Source organism: Gobius niger (genome assembly GCF_951799975.1).
Source record: "Gobius niger genome assembly, chromosome: 16".
Taxonomy (NCBI): domain Eukaryota; kingdom Metazoa; phylum Chordata; class Actinopteri; order Gobiiformes; family Gobiidae; genus Gobius; species Gobius niger.
This window is the reverse complement of record NC_136867.1, coordinates 13,548,271-13,565,897: the sequence shown is the minus strand read 5'-3', so window position 1 is coordinate 13,565,897 and position 17,627 is coordinate 13,548,271. Positions and strand designations below refer to the sequence as shown.

At 40.7% G+C, this 17,627-nt stretch overlaps 1 protein-coding gene across 3 annotated transcripts in view; it reads left to right on the top strand.

The window, feature by feature from the left end:
- Positions 1–16,949, top strand: part of sntg2 (syntrophin, gamma 2) — a 65,306-nt gene extending 48,357 nt beyond the window's left edge. For all 3 annotated transcript variants that reach the window (XM_079573042.1, XM_079573041.1, XM_079573043.1), the window contains 8 exons: positions 4,378–4,507; positions 6,112–6,150; positions 6,734–6,850; positions 8,225–8,296; positions 8,579–8,785; positions 16,029–16,121; positions 16,424–16,534; positions 16,621–16,949. In XM_079573042.1, the coding sequence (XP_079429168.1) occupies positions 4,378–4,507; positions 6,112–6,150; positions 6,734–6,850; positions 8,225–8,296; positions 8,579–8,785; positions 16,029–16,121; positions 16,424–16,534; positions 16,621–16,749 (898 nt within the window). In that variant the 3' untranslated portion in view covers positions 16,750–16,949. The remainder of the gene's footprint in view (positions 1–4,377; positions 4,508–6,111; positions 6,151–6,733; positions 6,851–8,224; positions 8,297–8,578; positions 8,786–16,028; positions 16,122–16,423; positions 16,535–16,620) is intronic.
- Positions 16,950–17,627: the final 678 nt, after the last annotated feature.

Here is a 17,627-nt window from a genome sequence, read left to right as displayed (position 1 = left end):
GGAGAGGCTCTGGAGATCTAACTCTTCCCTGACAGTGATCCACCAGGCAGCTGTCCATTGCTTTGATTATATCTTCATTCGCTTCTCTTTCATCACAGGCAGCACATGTCCACAGCTAAGCACACGGAGGATGCAGGGAGTTATGCAAATGATATGGCTTACCACTCTTGGAAAGATTTTATATATATATATATGTGTGTATTTTATGAGTATTGCAACCAGATTTGCATTTTTTGGTTTAAAATTAGGAAACCGTTCACAGTGCACTTGTTGAGGAGCACTGACATTTAAGAGAACACTTAATGTGAACTAAACTAATACAACCATGGTTCTGCAAGGGGCACTGAGACCTATGTTTGTGTTGTTGTTGTTGTTTTACAGAAGCAAAGCAATATTTCAGATAGTTTTGACCAGGGGCGAGGTTTAAGACTTCAGTTTCGTCTGCAGCCTGTGTCACAGCCCTGTGTCTGTGAGAGGACAAACTGCAGGAGCACAGGCAGCAGAGGACCAGGGGCTGAGCCCCACTGAGAATCACTAACACAGGATATGTGTCTAACTCAGCCTTAAGGGCAAAGCAGGTTTTTATGTCGTTGTTTTTTATTATTTCTACTGATTTTGATCTTAATTATATTTGTATGAAAATAAAGTATGTTTCATTAGTGACACAATACAACAGTAACTCACTCAATGGCACAATTGGACAGGAAAATAAATTGTTATAACAGTCATATGCTCTTAAGAGACAATTATGCCACAATCTGATACGCATCTTATACAGTGTTTTAATAAATAATGTCTCATTTAAATATATGTATTTTTACAATTGTGTTGCAGTGTTCAGTTCATTAACAATGCATCAAATTACCGGTAAAGGGAATTACATAATGGAGGAGAACCTTGCCAGGTGCTAGGCACCCCTAAAGTTGGAACCCTAAAAACTTCCATGGTTTCGACCAGATTTCTGGTTTGCATAATGTGTTTTTACTCTTTTTTAAATTATTATTATTTTTGACATATCGTTATATCTTTATCAATTCCTGTGCAAAATTTAAAGCCACACCGTGTACAATTTTACCCAATAAATAAAATTGAAATACAAGCATTTATTATAAAATACCTCATAAATGTACAAACAAACATGTGCCTTTGCTGTGAGCAGCTCAGCTCTCCTAAGACATGACTGTAAATTTACCGAGAGTGGGTACGTCTCCAGCTCATCTCCATGGAGATGTTGATCCATTTTTTGAGTACACACTGCAGAAATAGCATTTTCTGTGTCTAGCTGCTCACTGAGAGCATGTTTTGTATTGATGGCAACAATATAATCCAAAATGTTACACAGTGTGCCTTTAAGATCTCCAGCTGAGGGGAGGGCTTGGTTCTTCCATGCCCTGGTATTCACCTTATTCCGCCCCGCCCACTTTTGTCTCTTTTTCCCACGGATCAGCGATTCATTAGTCATGACATTTCTGGAAACGGCTTTGTGTCCGTGCACCCGTGTAGTTTTCGCGTGACGTCTGCAGTCCTCGGTAAACTAATGCGAGAGAAGGGGCGGCCGCTATGAATGGCGGCACCCACGGGAACTTCCAGAATAAGGTGAATAGGGCTTAGTGTGAACAGGCAAAAGGTGAGACAAGCCAAACATTCTAACCTTTAAACAATCCAGCCCAGATGATTACTTTGAAGAACTTTTGCTACAGTCGAGTGCTAAACAACATTCTCCTTCTATTAGCACTCTGGAGCCAGTCCTGGTTGGCCCATTACACTTCCTGTTTTAATTATCTTGAGAACCCCATTCACCTTAGTGTGCAAGAGGGGTGTAGGGGCGGGCCAATACATGGCGGGAATTTCCGGAATAGGGCAATACAAGATGAAATGGTGATAACACTTTAGATTACAGCCCGCATGTTCCATGTGTAGGTACAGGAACAAGAAAGTAAATGCACATGTTAGTACACACATGAAGGTTTAGTAAGTTAGTAAGTTTAGAAAGTGCTTTATGTTGGACAGGGTGCGCCAGAACATGCCTGCACCATAAGATAGACGTCAACATTGTTTAAACAGTGTGATTTAAACTTGTCAGATTGTCAACGCATATGAACATGTAAGGATTGGCAGGAGGTTGCTTTTGCATGTCCGCTGAATAATACACTGAAACCCCATTGTTTTCATACAAGCTTGAAATCATGCACTATGTACTGTAGAGTCATTTACTGGACTTCATGTGAAATATTTGACAGAAGTGAAAGTGAAGTTTTCATAAATCGTATTAATGGAATCATATTATGTATTAGACCTCCCAACTGTATAGACCTCTGCTGATGTTAAAAGATGAATTTTCAAAACTATGCACCTCTGCAATATGTGAAATGAAATAAGTACAACCATGAATAATATTGAAATAGTTGAAATACCCCACACGGTTCAACAACTTTACAAACCACATACAATATCTCCTTGTCGGACCCCAAACCTCTCCCGTCATATTTCAAACCAGGCCCTTATAGAAGCAGTCTAAGTGGAGCTCGGTGGGGGATTTGTGAGATGCGCTGACTCTAGCATCACAGACAGCCTGCTGTGTGCTGCAGATGAGCCGACATGTTAGCTTTAAGAAACGTCTGCATGGATCTCCTCTCTCCATTTGTGCGAAACAAGCTTGTAACAACTACTAACAACACCCCGTCAGCCTTGGTTCAACCTTTCACAGTTATCAAGTGGGATTTTCTTTTTTCCTCATGTACACTGACTTTTTTGAGGCGAGAATAGACGTTTTTTTTTTTTTTTGTGGCAGATGGTGTTAGTGCAATGGTTCAAGCAGCACATTAGGAGGATACGTGCGATTCTGGGACAGCACCTCATCAGCAGCTCATCAACACACGCTATTAAAACTGTCAGCCCTGACCCCAGTGACCCTCAGGGATTTACAAACTGTTCTATGAGCCCAGAAGGGAAATAGATCTCTTTTTCGAATAGTTGGGGAGTTCAAATATTATCTTGAACTGTGGAATAGTGACACCAGACTTGCATAACAGCTAAATAAAGCAGTATGCAATTCACCATCACAAAATCTATCTAATATGGAGCATATGCTAACAACTGCCCCAATATCTGCATTCCGGCACAACTCTTCGCTCACTTATAAGTGCGATCCTAAAATATCCATGGCACAAGTCTTGCATACATAAGACATACATACATTTATTTCAATATTTTCCTTGTTGACAATAAATGGGATACTTTTCTTTTCCTTTTTGTTCTGGTACCAGTACATAAACCTGGTTCATTTTTCTGGCATCAATAGAATTTCGCCTTTCACCACAAAGGATTTGTCAAACACTGAAATTAGAGTGCATAGCGAATGGCGACGTGTAAACAGCCAGCAACCTCCCTCTCTCTCGGTACAGCTGCATTTTTGCCTTTTTCTGCAAACTGCATTTGTGGTTTCTGTGTTCCGCATTGTTGTTCTGGATACTTTTGTATCTCTTTGCCATGTTTTTGTGGGGATCGTGGATTTTTACTGCAAAGAGTCCTTAATGGTAGAAAGCTGCTTTTTAAAAGTAAACAGCTAGCTCATCTGCTAAACCCATTTGAGACCCCCTACACCTGCAGCACAACGGACATGTCACAAGAGGAGCTACAGGAATCAAGGAAGGGACAAACAAGGAGGTATCCGGGCGAGACTCACAGCTAATCCACACATGCCTCCTATTGTTCTGGCTAATGGACGTTCAATGGAGAATTTAACAGATTAACTGCGAAGCTCCTCTCAGAATATGGTGAAAGACTGTTGCGGCTCAGGGCAAACATCTGAACACTATTTTGTTGTATGTTTGTACAATGACAAATAAATCACTTACCTACTTACTTACTTATAGTATTAAGTAGCAGACTGACTCATCATGAGCAACAACTCAGTGCATATAAACAACAAGACACTCCGACATGACTGAGAGCCATCTTTTCTGATTACCACAAAGGATCCAGCCCTAAATGGGACCGTCCTAAATGCAGATAAGAAAAAAAAAAGATTTTAAATTCATGTCTGTTCATTTTGTAGAGTCCAATATCAGGTGTTACCTCACAGGGCTACGCAAACAATTTCCTAAAAAAGAGAATAGCTGATCAACAATAAAAAATAAAGGATACTGTGAAGCAGCAAGCAACCCCTGTCCTTAGGCCCCTTCTCTGAAATGTCTTTAAACTTTGAAAAAAATAAAATAACTCCACCACAAAATGCTATATTTGTTTGTTGCCTGAAAACTAAGGGTCCTAATCACTGAACAGCCCATTTACTGCAGCGGCGGTGACTCAAGCCTAAGTAGTGTTCTCAATCTGGCGCACCACTCGAGCCTAATTCCACTCTCTCTGTTCCTCCAGGTCCAACTGTTTTGAAGTGTTCATCATGGAAGGAGCCGGCACCTATATACTTCAATTTTGTACAGCAGCGGAGAGCACCGACTGGCTCCAAGCAATATCTACCAATATCAATGATCTGACACAGGAGAATGTGAGTCCACCTCGACACACGCCAGACGCGATATGAGCATTTTTTTGTGCTTTTATTAAAAACAGCTTTTACCCTGAAAAAAACTATCTACGCATTTTTGGGGGATTATTTGATCTCACTTTTTTTTATTTTTTAAATGCTATCATTATACAACAGCCAGTGCATGGATTTGAAGCTGTCAGATAATCACATGAAAAGAACGTGAACAGTGTCCTCCAGCAATTCATAAAAGTTGAAAAGATTCCTGTGAAGAAAGCTAGGCTTAGATATAGTTTGCTTTTCAATATAAACTTTCGTCGTTTTAAAAATAGATCAGGAAGATAGCGAAACGTCCGCAGTGCTTAAACATCCCAGCACCAATATCAACTTGAAATCCTTTTTGCTACAATGCGCAGAATTGTTGTTCTTCTCTAGTGCACAGTTGCATTAAAGTAACTCACTTTAGGAGCTTGGTAGAATCCAGCGGAGTGGACCAAACTGAGCTAAAGAGTCTAAAAGCTGAATTGATTTGTAAAGTGAACTCATAATGTGGCCAATTTCTGCCGTGGCAGTTCCAGAACACCAACATGATCCTGCTGGGCTTCCGTAGGGGTTCAAAGAAAAGTGTACAAGGTGCGGGATTTCAAACCAACTGTCAAAACACAAAAGATACTTTAAGAAAGCTCAGAAAACACATTGAATTGAATAAAAAGGAAATAAGTGGGAACAATTCTTCAGTAAAATAACAAAGTGGGGGAAAAATGTGTTTAAAGGTGAGGAACAAAGCAGTGATAGATTGAAACCGTTTTTCAAATTTTGTTACTGTGTAATTGTTGAATATGCAGCCAAACTGGTCCCTATTTGTGAACCTAGATGAATGTCATTTGTCAAATAAAACATTAATTTCTCAGTCTCGCTTGCTTTACCAAAGTGATATTGCTTGCGTTGCAGCAAAATAAACAGTTAACAACTCATGAAATGCTCCTTTTATTAAATGTTTATGTCTCGACAGCTGCATCCTTATGGAGATGCTATTGAGCTGTTCGCTGATGTGTTTTGCCGACAGTACATGATCCTTTGATAATTGCGATGCAGCTGACACAGAACCGAGTGAACCATGTGCCGACAGCTCACATCCACAGCGACAAACCCTCTCTCATAGCAAATTAATGACTGCTAAGTAGTCATTCTGCTCATGCACCGCCTCTCTGTCTCTCCCTTCCTCCCATTCCACTTTGATTAACACAGACGGTCTCTGTGCATGCTACTGTAAGGCCTGCGCAGCTGCCTTCTTTAAAGCGTCTGATGAATTCACGTCTGCATCACCTCGTCACGGACGCACGGTGTGATTGCTAAATGGCCAATCAGCGGATGATTGTTTCGAGGTTTTGAGAGAGCGCAACTTTTGTTTCAACAACCTGCGACCTCTCTCTGACACTCTCGGCGCAACGTATGTGCTTGATAACCGCTGGAGTGGGTTGTTAGTTTGCTTTCCACGGATATTTCAATGTTTTGACTGTGGTTACATGCATTTTCACTTTTGCATATTTCGAGGATCGAAAGGCAATTAAATGTGGGACACATTTTGTGCGTCTAGTAACCAATTTCTTTTTCCTTTCCCACAGATAAAAATAATCAACAAGTTCTGCTCCTCAGATGATCAGGTACGATTGCGTTTGCATATGTCAATCTCCATATATTAGATTAGTTTTGGCGTGGAGGCATATTAAAAAAAACTGTGGAGCAATATGTTTTTTTAAACTTTAAAATATGCCGTACATACATTATCAGACTGTTCTGTATCAGCAAGCTCTTCATCACGACCTTATGCTGAAAACAAGCACTAATCTCAGTCAATTATTTTGATTATGCAGAAAAACACTGCACTGCATAAACTACTGCAGTTCTGTTTTGTGTGGGAGATTTTCTTTCGACAAGAAATCCCTGCTGTTGCGCCGCCCCTCACCTGAATAGCCATTATCGATTCATTATGGAACGCAGAGCCCACACAATTAAAAGCACAGCACATGTGACTAATGTAAAAATGGAAATGACTGCATGAGCGCTCGTCTTTGGCAGATCAAAGCACCGCAGCTCCACAGTGGGAACGGTACATCTGCTCTGTACTTCCTGATTTATTCATTCCGTCAGAGCTTCTGTGGACCGGACGTTTAGCTCTGAAGACTTCAGCTTATCCTGGTAAAACTGTGGTGAACTGCCTTACATGACTTGCTCTTTTTTGCGCAGGTTGTCCACATGGGCTGGGCCTGCGAGAGCCTTGTAAGCAGCACCACTGGCCGGACAGCAGCCTTCAAGTTCCTGGCACTGCGGGGGCCATACTTTTCTATTTTCAAAACTCCACCAGTGAGTCTTGAATTTGTCCATACCTAAATCTGTGTTGATTTATAAATGTGATACTGTTAGTCACGCCTGTTATACTATATTAGTGTTTCCTTAATGACCAAAGACCATTCGACTATGACTGATTATATTTAATATCAACTGCATTTGCAACTGAATTTGAATATCTCTAAATCATAGATGGAGTCCATCAGTTCGTTTATAACCTTATAACCTGTTTTAGACAGCTCTGCTCCACTGAAAGCCAAGTCATCATTTAAATATAACAAGATCTCCCTCACACGCTCAACTCCCCTCAAAGGAGCAACAGCCGTATCCTCTTACATCTAATCTTCTTTCAGAGGAGTTTAAAATTGAGAGGGCTAAACTTTTTATTAGAGTAAAGTTGCATGAATAAACAGCATTCTAGAGTTTTGATATTATCATTTTTCGGTCACATAAGGCTGTCCTCTACAGAGCTGCCTGGGCCTTGAGACTTGAAGAGAGGCGTGTATAAACACAAGCATTTGGATGAGGTATAATGAATGATTTATTGAAGGGATACAGAGAGTACAGTAGATTAGTGAGTGAAAACTTGACATTGATGGTTGTTGGTGGTTACTTCTTATTCTATTGTAGTGTTTCATGTGTCAAACCTTTTTGCTCTTTGTCTGAACAAGACTAATTTAGCACAAAGTTATTTCAGTCACAGCGTTTTGCTTTTAGTAATTTTAAGGTTTTAAAGCTGCATCACTGCCAACATTTAATTTCCACTCGATGTTTACCAGTTTGGCCGTAAAGACCTTGAATGTTGTTATGGTCTCAAATGTCTGTCCCTGAAGCCCCCTATCGGGCGGTTCCCGGAGACTGCTTCATTGCATTTTCTTTTGAGTGCTTCAAGCACACAGTCACAAATGACTTCCTCATACAGTCGACTGCCACAGACTGGCATTGCTCCTTTGCGTCAGTGCAGTGAGAAGCACCTCTTCAGCTGCTACAGAGAGTGGATCTGATCTCATTGTTCTGGTGATTGTGTAACTACTGTCATAAGTAATGTTTCTATTATCAATGTGCCGTCTCTCTTGTAGACACAGGCCTATAATCAAGTGTTCGTTTAAACATGACTGGCGTGTCACATTGTAAAGTAAAGCTTTGTTATTACTATATTACTACTATATTTAAAAACACAGGTGTGCATTTTCAATTAGTTCTCTCTTTTTTTGCTTCTATTTATTTCAGATGCAGGTCTTGTGTCTTTTCTTCTTATATTGTGCTCTCACACATTGTTCACCTGTGTAAATTTAATTTGCATTAAATATCAGTCTTGAGAGGAGTGCTAACAAGTGCACACAAGACTATTTTCTCTTCATCTCTCTCCCTCTGATGGTTGTTTTTCAGATCAGTGCTGCTGACTGGGGACAAGCTGAAACAACATACAACCTCTATGAGGTTCTCTTCAAGGTTCACAAGGTAAGTCTGGCCCACTGCTGTGAGTGGGCATCAAGGTTGTAGAAAATATAATTAGTGTGTTTTCATCTTGGCAGAGATGGCACTTTCTCTGGTCTTACAAACAAAGCAGTCTTTGAGCTGCGTACTAAACAGGACTGTGGACCAGAGGTGCTGCTTTGATCCTCTACAGAAACCTTCCTTGTTCTCATTCCTTGCTAATGCCGTGTGGTGGTGCTAAATAATGTTGCATATGTTTGTGGTTGTCCTAATGTGTATGTTTATGATTTTCCTCATGTGCTGCAGTTGTGGATGACAGAGGACTGCTGGCTGCAGGCGCGCCTCTACTTGGGTCTGGAGCACTCCCCAGATCAGCAGGATGAATCCCTGAGCTTCAGTATCCTGGTGGGCCACGGGCAGAGCCACAGCTTCAGGGTGGAGCTGGCCTCAGACCTGGCTGGCTGGGAGAAGTCCTTCCAAAGAGCTGTCTTCATGGAGGTGCAGCGGATACGAGTATGTGGCTCAGATCAAATAGCAAAATATGCCATAAATTGTAGAGTTTAGATTAGCCATACAGTACTTTACCAACCAAAATTGTTTTAATCATGACTTGCTGAGAAAATATCCCAGATCTGCAGTGACTACAAGTGAAAATGCTTTAAATTAGCGTATGCTGATGGTGTGTTTTCTTAAATACTACTGTTATTTAAATGTCTTTAGCCCTTGTAAGAATAAGTCTTCCACCTCAATGAGCCATTAAATTGCTTCATGGGCTAATAACCCGTGTGTTAAATGTAACTCATGGAGAGTGCAGCCTCATCACTTTGGACGAGCACTTTACTTCTGTGTCCTCTGCTACACTTGTTCTGTTTCATAATATTATTAGATGCTTAATATGTTATAAAGGAAGTCATTTCATTGGACTTGGAATGTTCTTGAACATGGCAGCCAGATTTACTGGAATGACAAAGCCTGCGCATGTCATTTACTTTCTTTTAGACACCACCCATGAACTTTTACACTAGGTGTCAGTAAAGGGACAAATTAATATTTTTCTTGTTTATTGTTAACAGAACTTGTAGCTTATAAATATAACCCCCAAAACATAACTTTCTACAAATTCTCCAAGCAGCTACAGCGAGGGGTTGGTCCTTTATGAAGATGTCTATTTTATTAGATTTCTTTCAGTTATGTCCATCACTTTGTCAGCTGACATGCTCAGACGTCCTCTACCAAAACCATTTGTTAAGTGGACGTTTTCCTGCCCCTCTGTTCAACTACGATAATTGGCTATGCTTTTCATTTTATTATCAGAAAAGTTGTAGAATCCTGAACAACATACTTGAGGTGTGTGGTGAAGGCTGAAGGAAAGCTTCAGAATGAAAGTTGGGGGGGGTAAAAACACCACAAAAATGAAACAGCTAAAAAAAAAGTATGTGTACTAAAGACAGGCCGATTATTTTTTTGAGCAGTCTTGGTGCTAGTTTAATTTTTGTTTTATGCTCTATAGCCATTAGCTTCAAGACAAAGACATGTATTAAGTATCCTCCAATATCCAGATCATGTGACGTTTTTGAACATGATGCTAGTAACTGTCCACCATTAACTCGTTGTTATCTTGAGGCATTTGTTGAATTAGAGAAGACACCATCACTAACTCAAAGGGGAATAATAAGAGAGGAAACGCAGTGGCCTCCTGAGAATCCACTCTGATGTGTCGCTCGTGTGCATATAGCAGCCCATACACATCTCTGCAGTTTTCTACATCCCTCTCCATTAAGTGTCATCTTGCATTAAGAAGCAGATACCCCATGCCAGGTCTGAATCGTCAGTCCTTGTCTGTGTTTAATTTGGCCTAATTTTGACTCTCCGCTCACTCGTGTGTGCAGTCGGGCGCAAATAAGGTGTAAAAACATGATAAGGCCTAAGGGTCTTGTTGCACCGGACTCTTAAGTGGGGACATTTATAAATATTACAAAGCCATGCACCTGTCACACTGAGTTAGAATCACCAACGGCGCAAGAACTGCTTGGGTCAACTTCAGGAGCATGTAATTATCCAATGTAAATTTGAGCTTGGGTTTTGGGAGTGATTTTTTTTGTGTCGGCATGGGACCTCATTCCTAACATGTTCACAGACCTGTCCAATGCGGTTTATGGTGAGCAGCACATAGGGCCAGCCGTATAGTTCAAAGGAATAACAAGTAGAATTTGTTGGTGAAAATTAATGCTTTTGTCAATGGAAGAACATGCATGTTTATGCATTTGTTTTTTTAAGGTTAAGGTATACTTTTAGTTGAAATTCGTTCTCTGCATTTGTCCCATCCTTCAGTGCCGCTGGGGCAACCTGTATGAGCACTTGGGTGTTGTTGGATAGTCCATTTTTGAAAAGTTAAATGGCCTAGAGGCCATAAGCGCCACTGCAGGTGTCGTAGCATGTTAAGTTTTTTTACTCATTAATTGAGTAAATACTATGCTGACAGAAAAGACAAAGGGAGAGGGATATTGTACATCCAATTACACAATGGGGATATTTTTTTTCCCTCAAACGTGGCTGTAAATTCTTTTGGTGCTAGCCCAGAGTTAGCTTGCCCATTAGCCAGTTAGCTTCTTTGTGATTCCATTAGTATGTATTGGGTCTTCGGGTCGGAGACAGGGAAAGTTGTAAGCATGGTTATCTGGCCAGATAGGGAGATGAAAGACCCCCTGGGTCTACATCAATGGCCGTAGCTTTACAACCGCGATACTAGGGACTGCCATTGCTGTAGTACCTCTTGTTTAATTTGTACATGCTCCCGCTAGGCCAATTAATATCAGGTAACAATGTATCTTATCATAATTACGCAGATGATACGCAGATCTATGTTTCATTGACAGTGGGTGAAAATGGGCCTATAGATTCACTGTGTCATTGCATCAAACAGATTAGTGCGTGGATGCAAAATAACTTCCTCCAGCTGAATACAGATAAAACTGAGATAATCGTCTTTGGCCCACAAAAACACCGAGAGGTTGTCATTGGTCATCTTGAAGCTCTTTCACTGGCACCCAAAAGTCAAGTTAGAAATCTCGGGGTAATCATGGACTCAGACCTGAATCTGAACAATCATATCAAGTCCATTACATCAGCGGCCTATTACCACCTAAAAAACATTGCCAAAATAAAAAACATAGTGTCCAAACCAGACTTGGAGAGACTAATTCATGCTTTTGTCTCTAGCCGGTTAGACTATTGTAACGGTCTGTTCACTGGCCTCTCTAAACGAGCTGTTAGACAACTGCAGTACATCCAAAATGCTGCGGCTCGAGTCCTGACCAAAAGCAGGAAATACGACCACATTAGTCCAGTGCTCCGGTCTCTGCACTGGCTTCCTGTTGCTCAGAGAATAGAGTTTAAAACAGCTCTGCTTGTGTATAAGTCCCTTCATTGTCAAGCACCTAAGTACATCTCTGACATGTTACACCTGTATGAACCACCTCGGGCCCTGAGATCGTCAGGGAGGCGTCTCCTGGTGGTTCCCAGAGTCAATAACAAACATGGTCAGGCTGCATTTCAGGTTTATGCAGCAAAAGTCTGGAACAGCCTCAATGAGGATCTGAGACAGGCCTCAACCCTGAGCATTTTTAAGTCCAGGCTGAAAGGACACCTTTTTACTGCTGCCTATGGAGATTGAAATGTTAATGTAATTGTAACTAATGATTTGTTTTCTTGATTTTCATTGTGTTTTTGATGCTTTTTATTGTGTTTTTAATGCTTTTTATTCTATTTTTGCTCTGTTTGGTGTTACTGTGAGGCACATTGAGTTGTCAAGTACATGAAATGTGCCATATAAATAAACTTGCCTTGCCTTGCCTTGCCATATAGCCGCTAGTCTCCCATTAAAAACCATTGCACTTTAGACACGTTTAAAACAATTTTAAAGCCTGGTGCCTAATTTTTTGGAACCTTCTACACTGGGTTAGGCAATCAAAGGGACCAGGCTGGTTTTCGTAGGGTACATTTTAGAAATCTTGTATAATTAATTGATTAATGCTGTTAGCATTAGAGCTAATGGCTACAACCAAACTCTACGCCCTGCGAGGGCCGAGTCTACAGTGAAGCTCCCGCTCTTTTGCCTTTTTTAGGAACATGCTTCGTCAGAGCTGGGGAGGTGGAGTCTGTAAATCCTCCATGATTCCCCCTCGGACATAGTTATTATAGCAAACTAGGTGGAGTGAGGAGGAGTCACATTATTTTTTACCGTCTATGGTCTACATACATGCACGCATACATTGCTATCTCAAAGCTAGAGACTGTGTTCATCTCAGCCTCTTCATTCATGCCATCAGAGAAAAGAGCGCAGAGTCTTGTTCTGTGCCAGGTTCAACGGACTAAATCAATCACTTTACTTATCACCAAAGAGGGCAACTAAACGGCAAATGGCGGCTTCTTCCTGTGGACACCATGAATTTTGTTTCATTTGCTTTACATGTGCATCATCAATAACAATATTTGAGCTCATACACAAAAAAACAAATTCTTTAAACTGTATTCAATTGCTTTACCATATGTTTTCAGACTTTGTTGTGATTGGCTCAGCCGGCATCACTCAATAATACTGTGTAGTCTTGAAAGTTATGAACAAAGCACAAACATGTAACTTCCCATTTAAAAAGATGAGAGCGGGATATTTTGGTGAGATTTTCTGTTCTCAGAATGTGGGAGAAGAGGTTGAGTCAGAAAAACTGTAGATCAAAAGCTCTTTCAAATTCACTTCCTTTTTCTTGTTTGATCCTAGAATGCTTTGTGTTTATTATCAGAATATTCTATTTTCAAAGTGATCTTTCTGTGAGACAATGGCCCTGAGGTGGTGTATTGTGGAAAGGGTTTATTATTGGCAAATAATAAATGCAGATGAGGGTAGATCTATAGCATAATAAGGGGGTTTTATTGAAATGGGGAGCACTTCATGTTCACCTCACCATTTCTCTTCTTTTTTTTTCTTATATATGGGAAACATGTAAAAGTGAGTAATCATCTGTTTCTGAAAGTTTAATCATGTTTTGACCTCCACACTGTCTCCAAAGCCTTTGTTGACCCTGATCTTTCCTCCAAGGTGTGTCTGGGTGTGGTTCGCTGATTTTTCTCCATCATGATCAGATGTTCTTTTTGGCTGCTCGAACATGAATGAAAATACCTGCCACTCCGTTGAGTCAGCAGTCATGCCATTGGGATGAGTTGTGTCCACTTTGGCTGTCATCGGTTACGCAGTTTGTAAATCATGTTGTTCCAAGCCTGTATGGCCTTTTGGTCAGGAGGTGGGGGTTTGTATTTCCCTCTATTCTGGATGAAATTACATGTGCCGAGGGTCCTTTTGCTGTTGTTAAAAATTGGACCTTTGTATTGAACATTGTTATTGTTTTTTTTCTTTTACACAAATAGTCCCAGGCTCCGTCCCAGCCCGGCCACACCTGGTTAGCCCACCTCAAAGTGACTGCCCTTCTGCCAGTAAATACTTTTGTGAAATGCAAAGTAGTGTCATCGACCCTATAGTTAGATCCCAGTAGTTTGACTGTATCTCACCTTTGTATACCTTTAACCGCCACTTTATGAAGTTCAAAGCACTTCATATCCCACGTTCAACATTTTCATCTGACACTCCAAAGAGATTTTCCTTGAGAATATTTTCTGTTGCCTTTTAAATTCAGTTAATTCCCACTGAAGAGTCCAATTAGTGAAGTGTAGTCAGTGCTTACTACATCACAACAAACCCTGAGAGGGTGACAGGCCAAATAGAAAGTCTGCTTTGCGGCTATACTTTATTTTTTCATCCCAGTCACAGCTGAATTCACGACAGAAACGGGAGGTCTGTGTGCACAAACATTAGGGTGAAGAAGTGTCATGTGTCCCTGGGCATCCTTCAAACTCTAGATAGTTAAATATGCCATGCCTTCTGGTCAGACCACAGAGTATGATGAAGGACATCCCGATCCACGTTTCGTTATTCAGTGACTGTGTGTACACACGTCAGAAGTCTTAAGAGAGGCGGAGAGCTTCTTCCACATGGCTAGTTTCCAAAGAGTTGTGAAAAGCCCCGCGAGCCCCTGGTTTGTTTGTGCTGGGGACACGGCAAATGACTGTTAAAGATTGATGGCTTCTGAAATGTATTTCCTCTGTCAATGTCAATTATCGGGGACTCCAAAGTGCGCTCTCATGGCTCTCACTGAGGCCGAGCAGTTGTTATCTGCACCTTTCAGAGCTAAAATGTCACGGCAGGACAACAGTGTAGATAAGCCAATTGTCTGCCTGGCTGTCCCATACCTGACAGGGATCCCCAATATGGTAGATACATTTTCTCATGTAAAAACAAAGCATAACACTATATGGATCATCGAAGGAGCCCTCTGCCTCGGGAGCGGTGACTGGCTGTGTGGGTGCTGTCCTGTGGGTGCCCAGGTGGGGGTGTGGTGTTGATTTCGATTCTGTGTGTGAGTATGAGTTTAGAGTAAAGGGTAGGGGGTGTAGATGTATATATTAGGAGGGTGGGAGGGTTTGACGGGCGATAATGTTTTTAATGTGTGTATGTGTATGTGTATGTGTATGTGTATGTGTATGTGTATGTGTATGAAAAGCGCTCTATAAATAAAGATTGATTGATTGATCTCTATGACAACATATTAAAAGATTTCAGGATCACTCAAAATGAAATGGTGAGTGATTGAGTGGCGTTGTCTCTTGAGCTAATTTAACATTAGAAGGTGTGACGCCTTTTATGTGGCACAGTGTCACGTGAGCAGCCTGTGCTGGCCTCGGCATTTCATAGTTTAGCTTAATTAGCTGGAAGCACCTGACTGCTCAGCTTATGTCATGTTTCGTGAATCAAAACCTAACCTAACCTAACTTGAAAGGTAAAGTGAAGAATCTAGAGCCAAAGAAATGTCGGGAACAAAATTGCAGGGCTGTCATGTTATCAGATTAGCAGTTAATTTATGTGGTTTGTGAACAAGCAGTGTAAAACAATACAAGAATTGCAGTTTCATCCACATGCGCCCCAAGAAGAGGGGAGGACCCTTATTTACGCGGTTACATTTCGTACAACAAAGTTGGCTTCTCCTCACACTATTAATTGACAGGTTGCAAAGTTTTGTTTTACAGGCTTTGTGTTTTGAATGACAGCTGTGTTCCTTGTGTTGATGAAATAGCCTAGACTAGACACATTGCACATTGCATTCAGTTTTCTTTTCATGAATCCAAATTCATTTGTTTTTGTCATTTTCTATTTTGAGTAATTCGTTTGAAATACAGATTTTGCTCATAATTCGGTCACACTTAGGTTTTGGCTGCTACCAAACTCTGTTTTATAATTAGCTTCTTTCTTTTTCTCAGGTTGTTAGGAGGAGAAGAATTTGCCTGACATTTTGACTCGATGCCAGTGGAATGTTTCTTTTAGCAGCTCAACACGGAAGGGTCTGACATGGGAGACTGACAAAGCATAAAGAAATTATCAAGCTGAATATGTGTGACCATAATATGTTGCCATTCGGCATATTGATATTTTATTGTACTAGCAAATAAGCATTGTATACCATTATACATAAACTGTATACTATACGTACTGTTGTGCATATGCTTTGTTTTCTGTGAAGTAAATTACAGAAATATTGACCATAAACGATAAAGAGTAATTAGGAGTTTTAGTCCGTTATGATGTCCTTGAACAAAGCCTCTTGCCATTTCTACATCATCCTATTGACCATGGCATGTGTTTTGTCCACAGACCAAAAGCTACATGTGCAGCAGCCAGGGCAGTGTGCTGTGCTTCACCATGGACTTCGAATCAGGTTTCAGCTGTTCAGAAAGTACTTCCAAGGTAAGCTCTCCTCCGCATTTCACATTGACAAAGCAGCTCAGTGTGCCGTGTTCCCGAGGCATGACATTATAGTACAATCATTACATTTTTGGACATTTTGAAAAGAGAGAATTATTTGTACTTTTCAACAAAATGAAAAAGTCATTGTTTGTGGTGAGTCATTCCTTCTCTTAGGTTAATGTATGGTTTGATTGATTTGGCGTCTTTTAAATCAGTCTATACTGTAGGTCCTTCCAAAACAGAGCATATGCAGCATTTTCAGAAGATGAGAGCAATTTTTTATTCTCTTCTCTGTCTTGCAGACTCTGCTGTGGCGATACAAATTTTCTCAACTCAAAGGCTCATCTGACGATGGAAAAACCAGGGTAAAACTCCTTTTCAAGAATGCTGAAAGCCAGCAAATTGACATGAAGGTACGTCGTGTGTTAACACAATCCTTCTGTTCAAAACAAACAACAATGTGTATTTGGTATAATATTCTCTACCTTGCCGTTTTCAGGAGCTGGAGTTTGCTAACCTAACAGCGGTCCTCCATTGCATCCACTCCTTCATTGCCGCCAAAGTGGCTTCTATGGACCCTCTGTTCCTGTGCACTCAGACTTGCCCTGGGAACTACACAAACTCCTGAAGGCACCGGATGCACATTGGCTGGATTTTTATGCACAAAGACGATCATTTCAAAACTTTTGATCATATTTTTGTATGAAAAAAATAAAATATATATATTGTTTGAGTAGTATATTGGTAGTCAACAAAGCACTTGAAATGTGATTGGACCGCTACAGTTTATCCATACAACCAAACCAAACAATGTATCTTCAGTCTACTCATGTAATGGATTCAGTTCTGATTTTTCTAAATAAATTGATATCCATAGTAAATCTGCCAATTATTCAAGAAGCAAACAAAAGGTCACAGGTTGGGTTCCCAGATAATGTGTATATGAATGTTTTTTTTTTGTTTTTTGTCCAGACACTCCAGTTTCCTTATCATCAGTGCTTGTAAGTCAGAAATCTGTTTCAGATCTGGACAAATACCCAAAGGTACTTTACAATAATCTGAAATGTTACCCCTTTCACTCACACTGATTTTCTTAAAAACATCTAGAAGGTCTTGGCTTTCAAATGTGGTAGCCTATCACATAGGCATAATAGGCTGTAAGCCAGGGGTGTCCAAACTACGGCCGGCGGGTCAACTGCGGACCACTTTTAATTGGCCCGCTGCAAATTCTAAAAAAATAGCTTAAGCTTAACCTTAAGTTGTAAGCTTTGAGATTTGGGTATGCATAACTGAAGAAAATAACTCATCTGGAGATGGGTCGCCGGCGCTGCACTGCGGTCACCCATTGCTCCTGACAGGTTTGGATGATGGGTCAAATGCAAATTTCCCTGGGGGCAGTAAAGTATACCTCAACCTTAACCTCATGTAAACAAACAGCTAAATACTGTATAGTTGTCATTACTTAACTTCCTCCTTCTGTAATTACCAGCAAGTAGATTCTCTGGT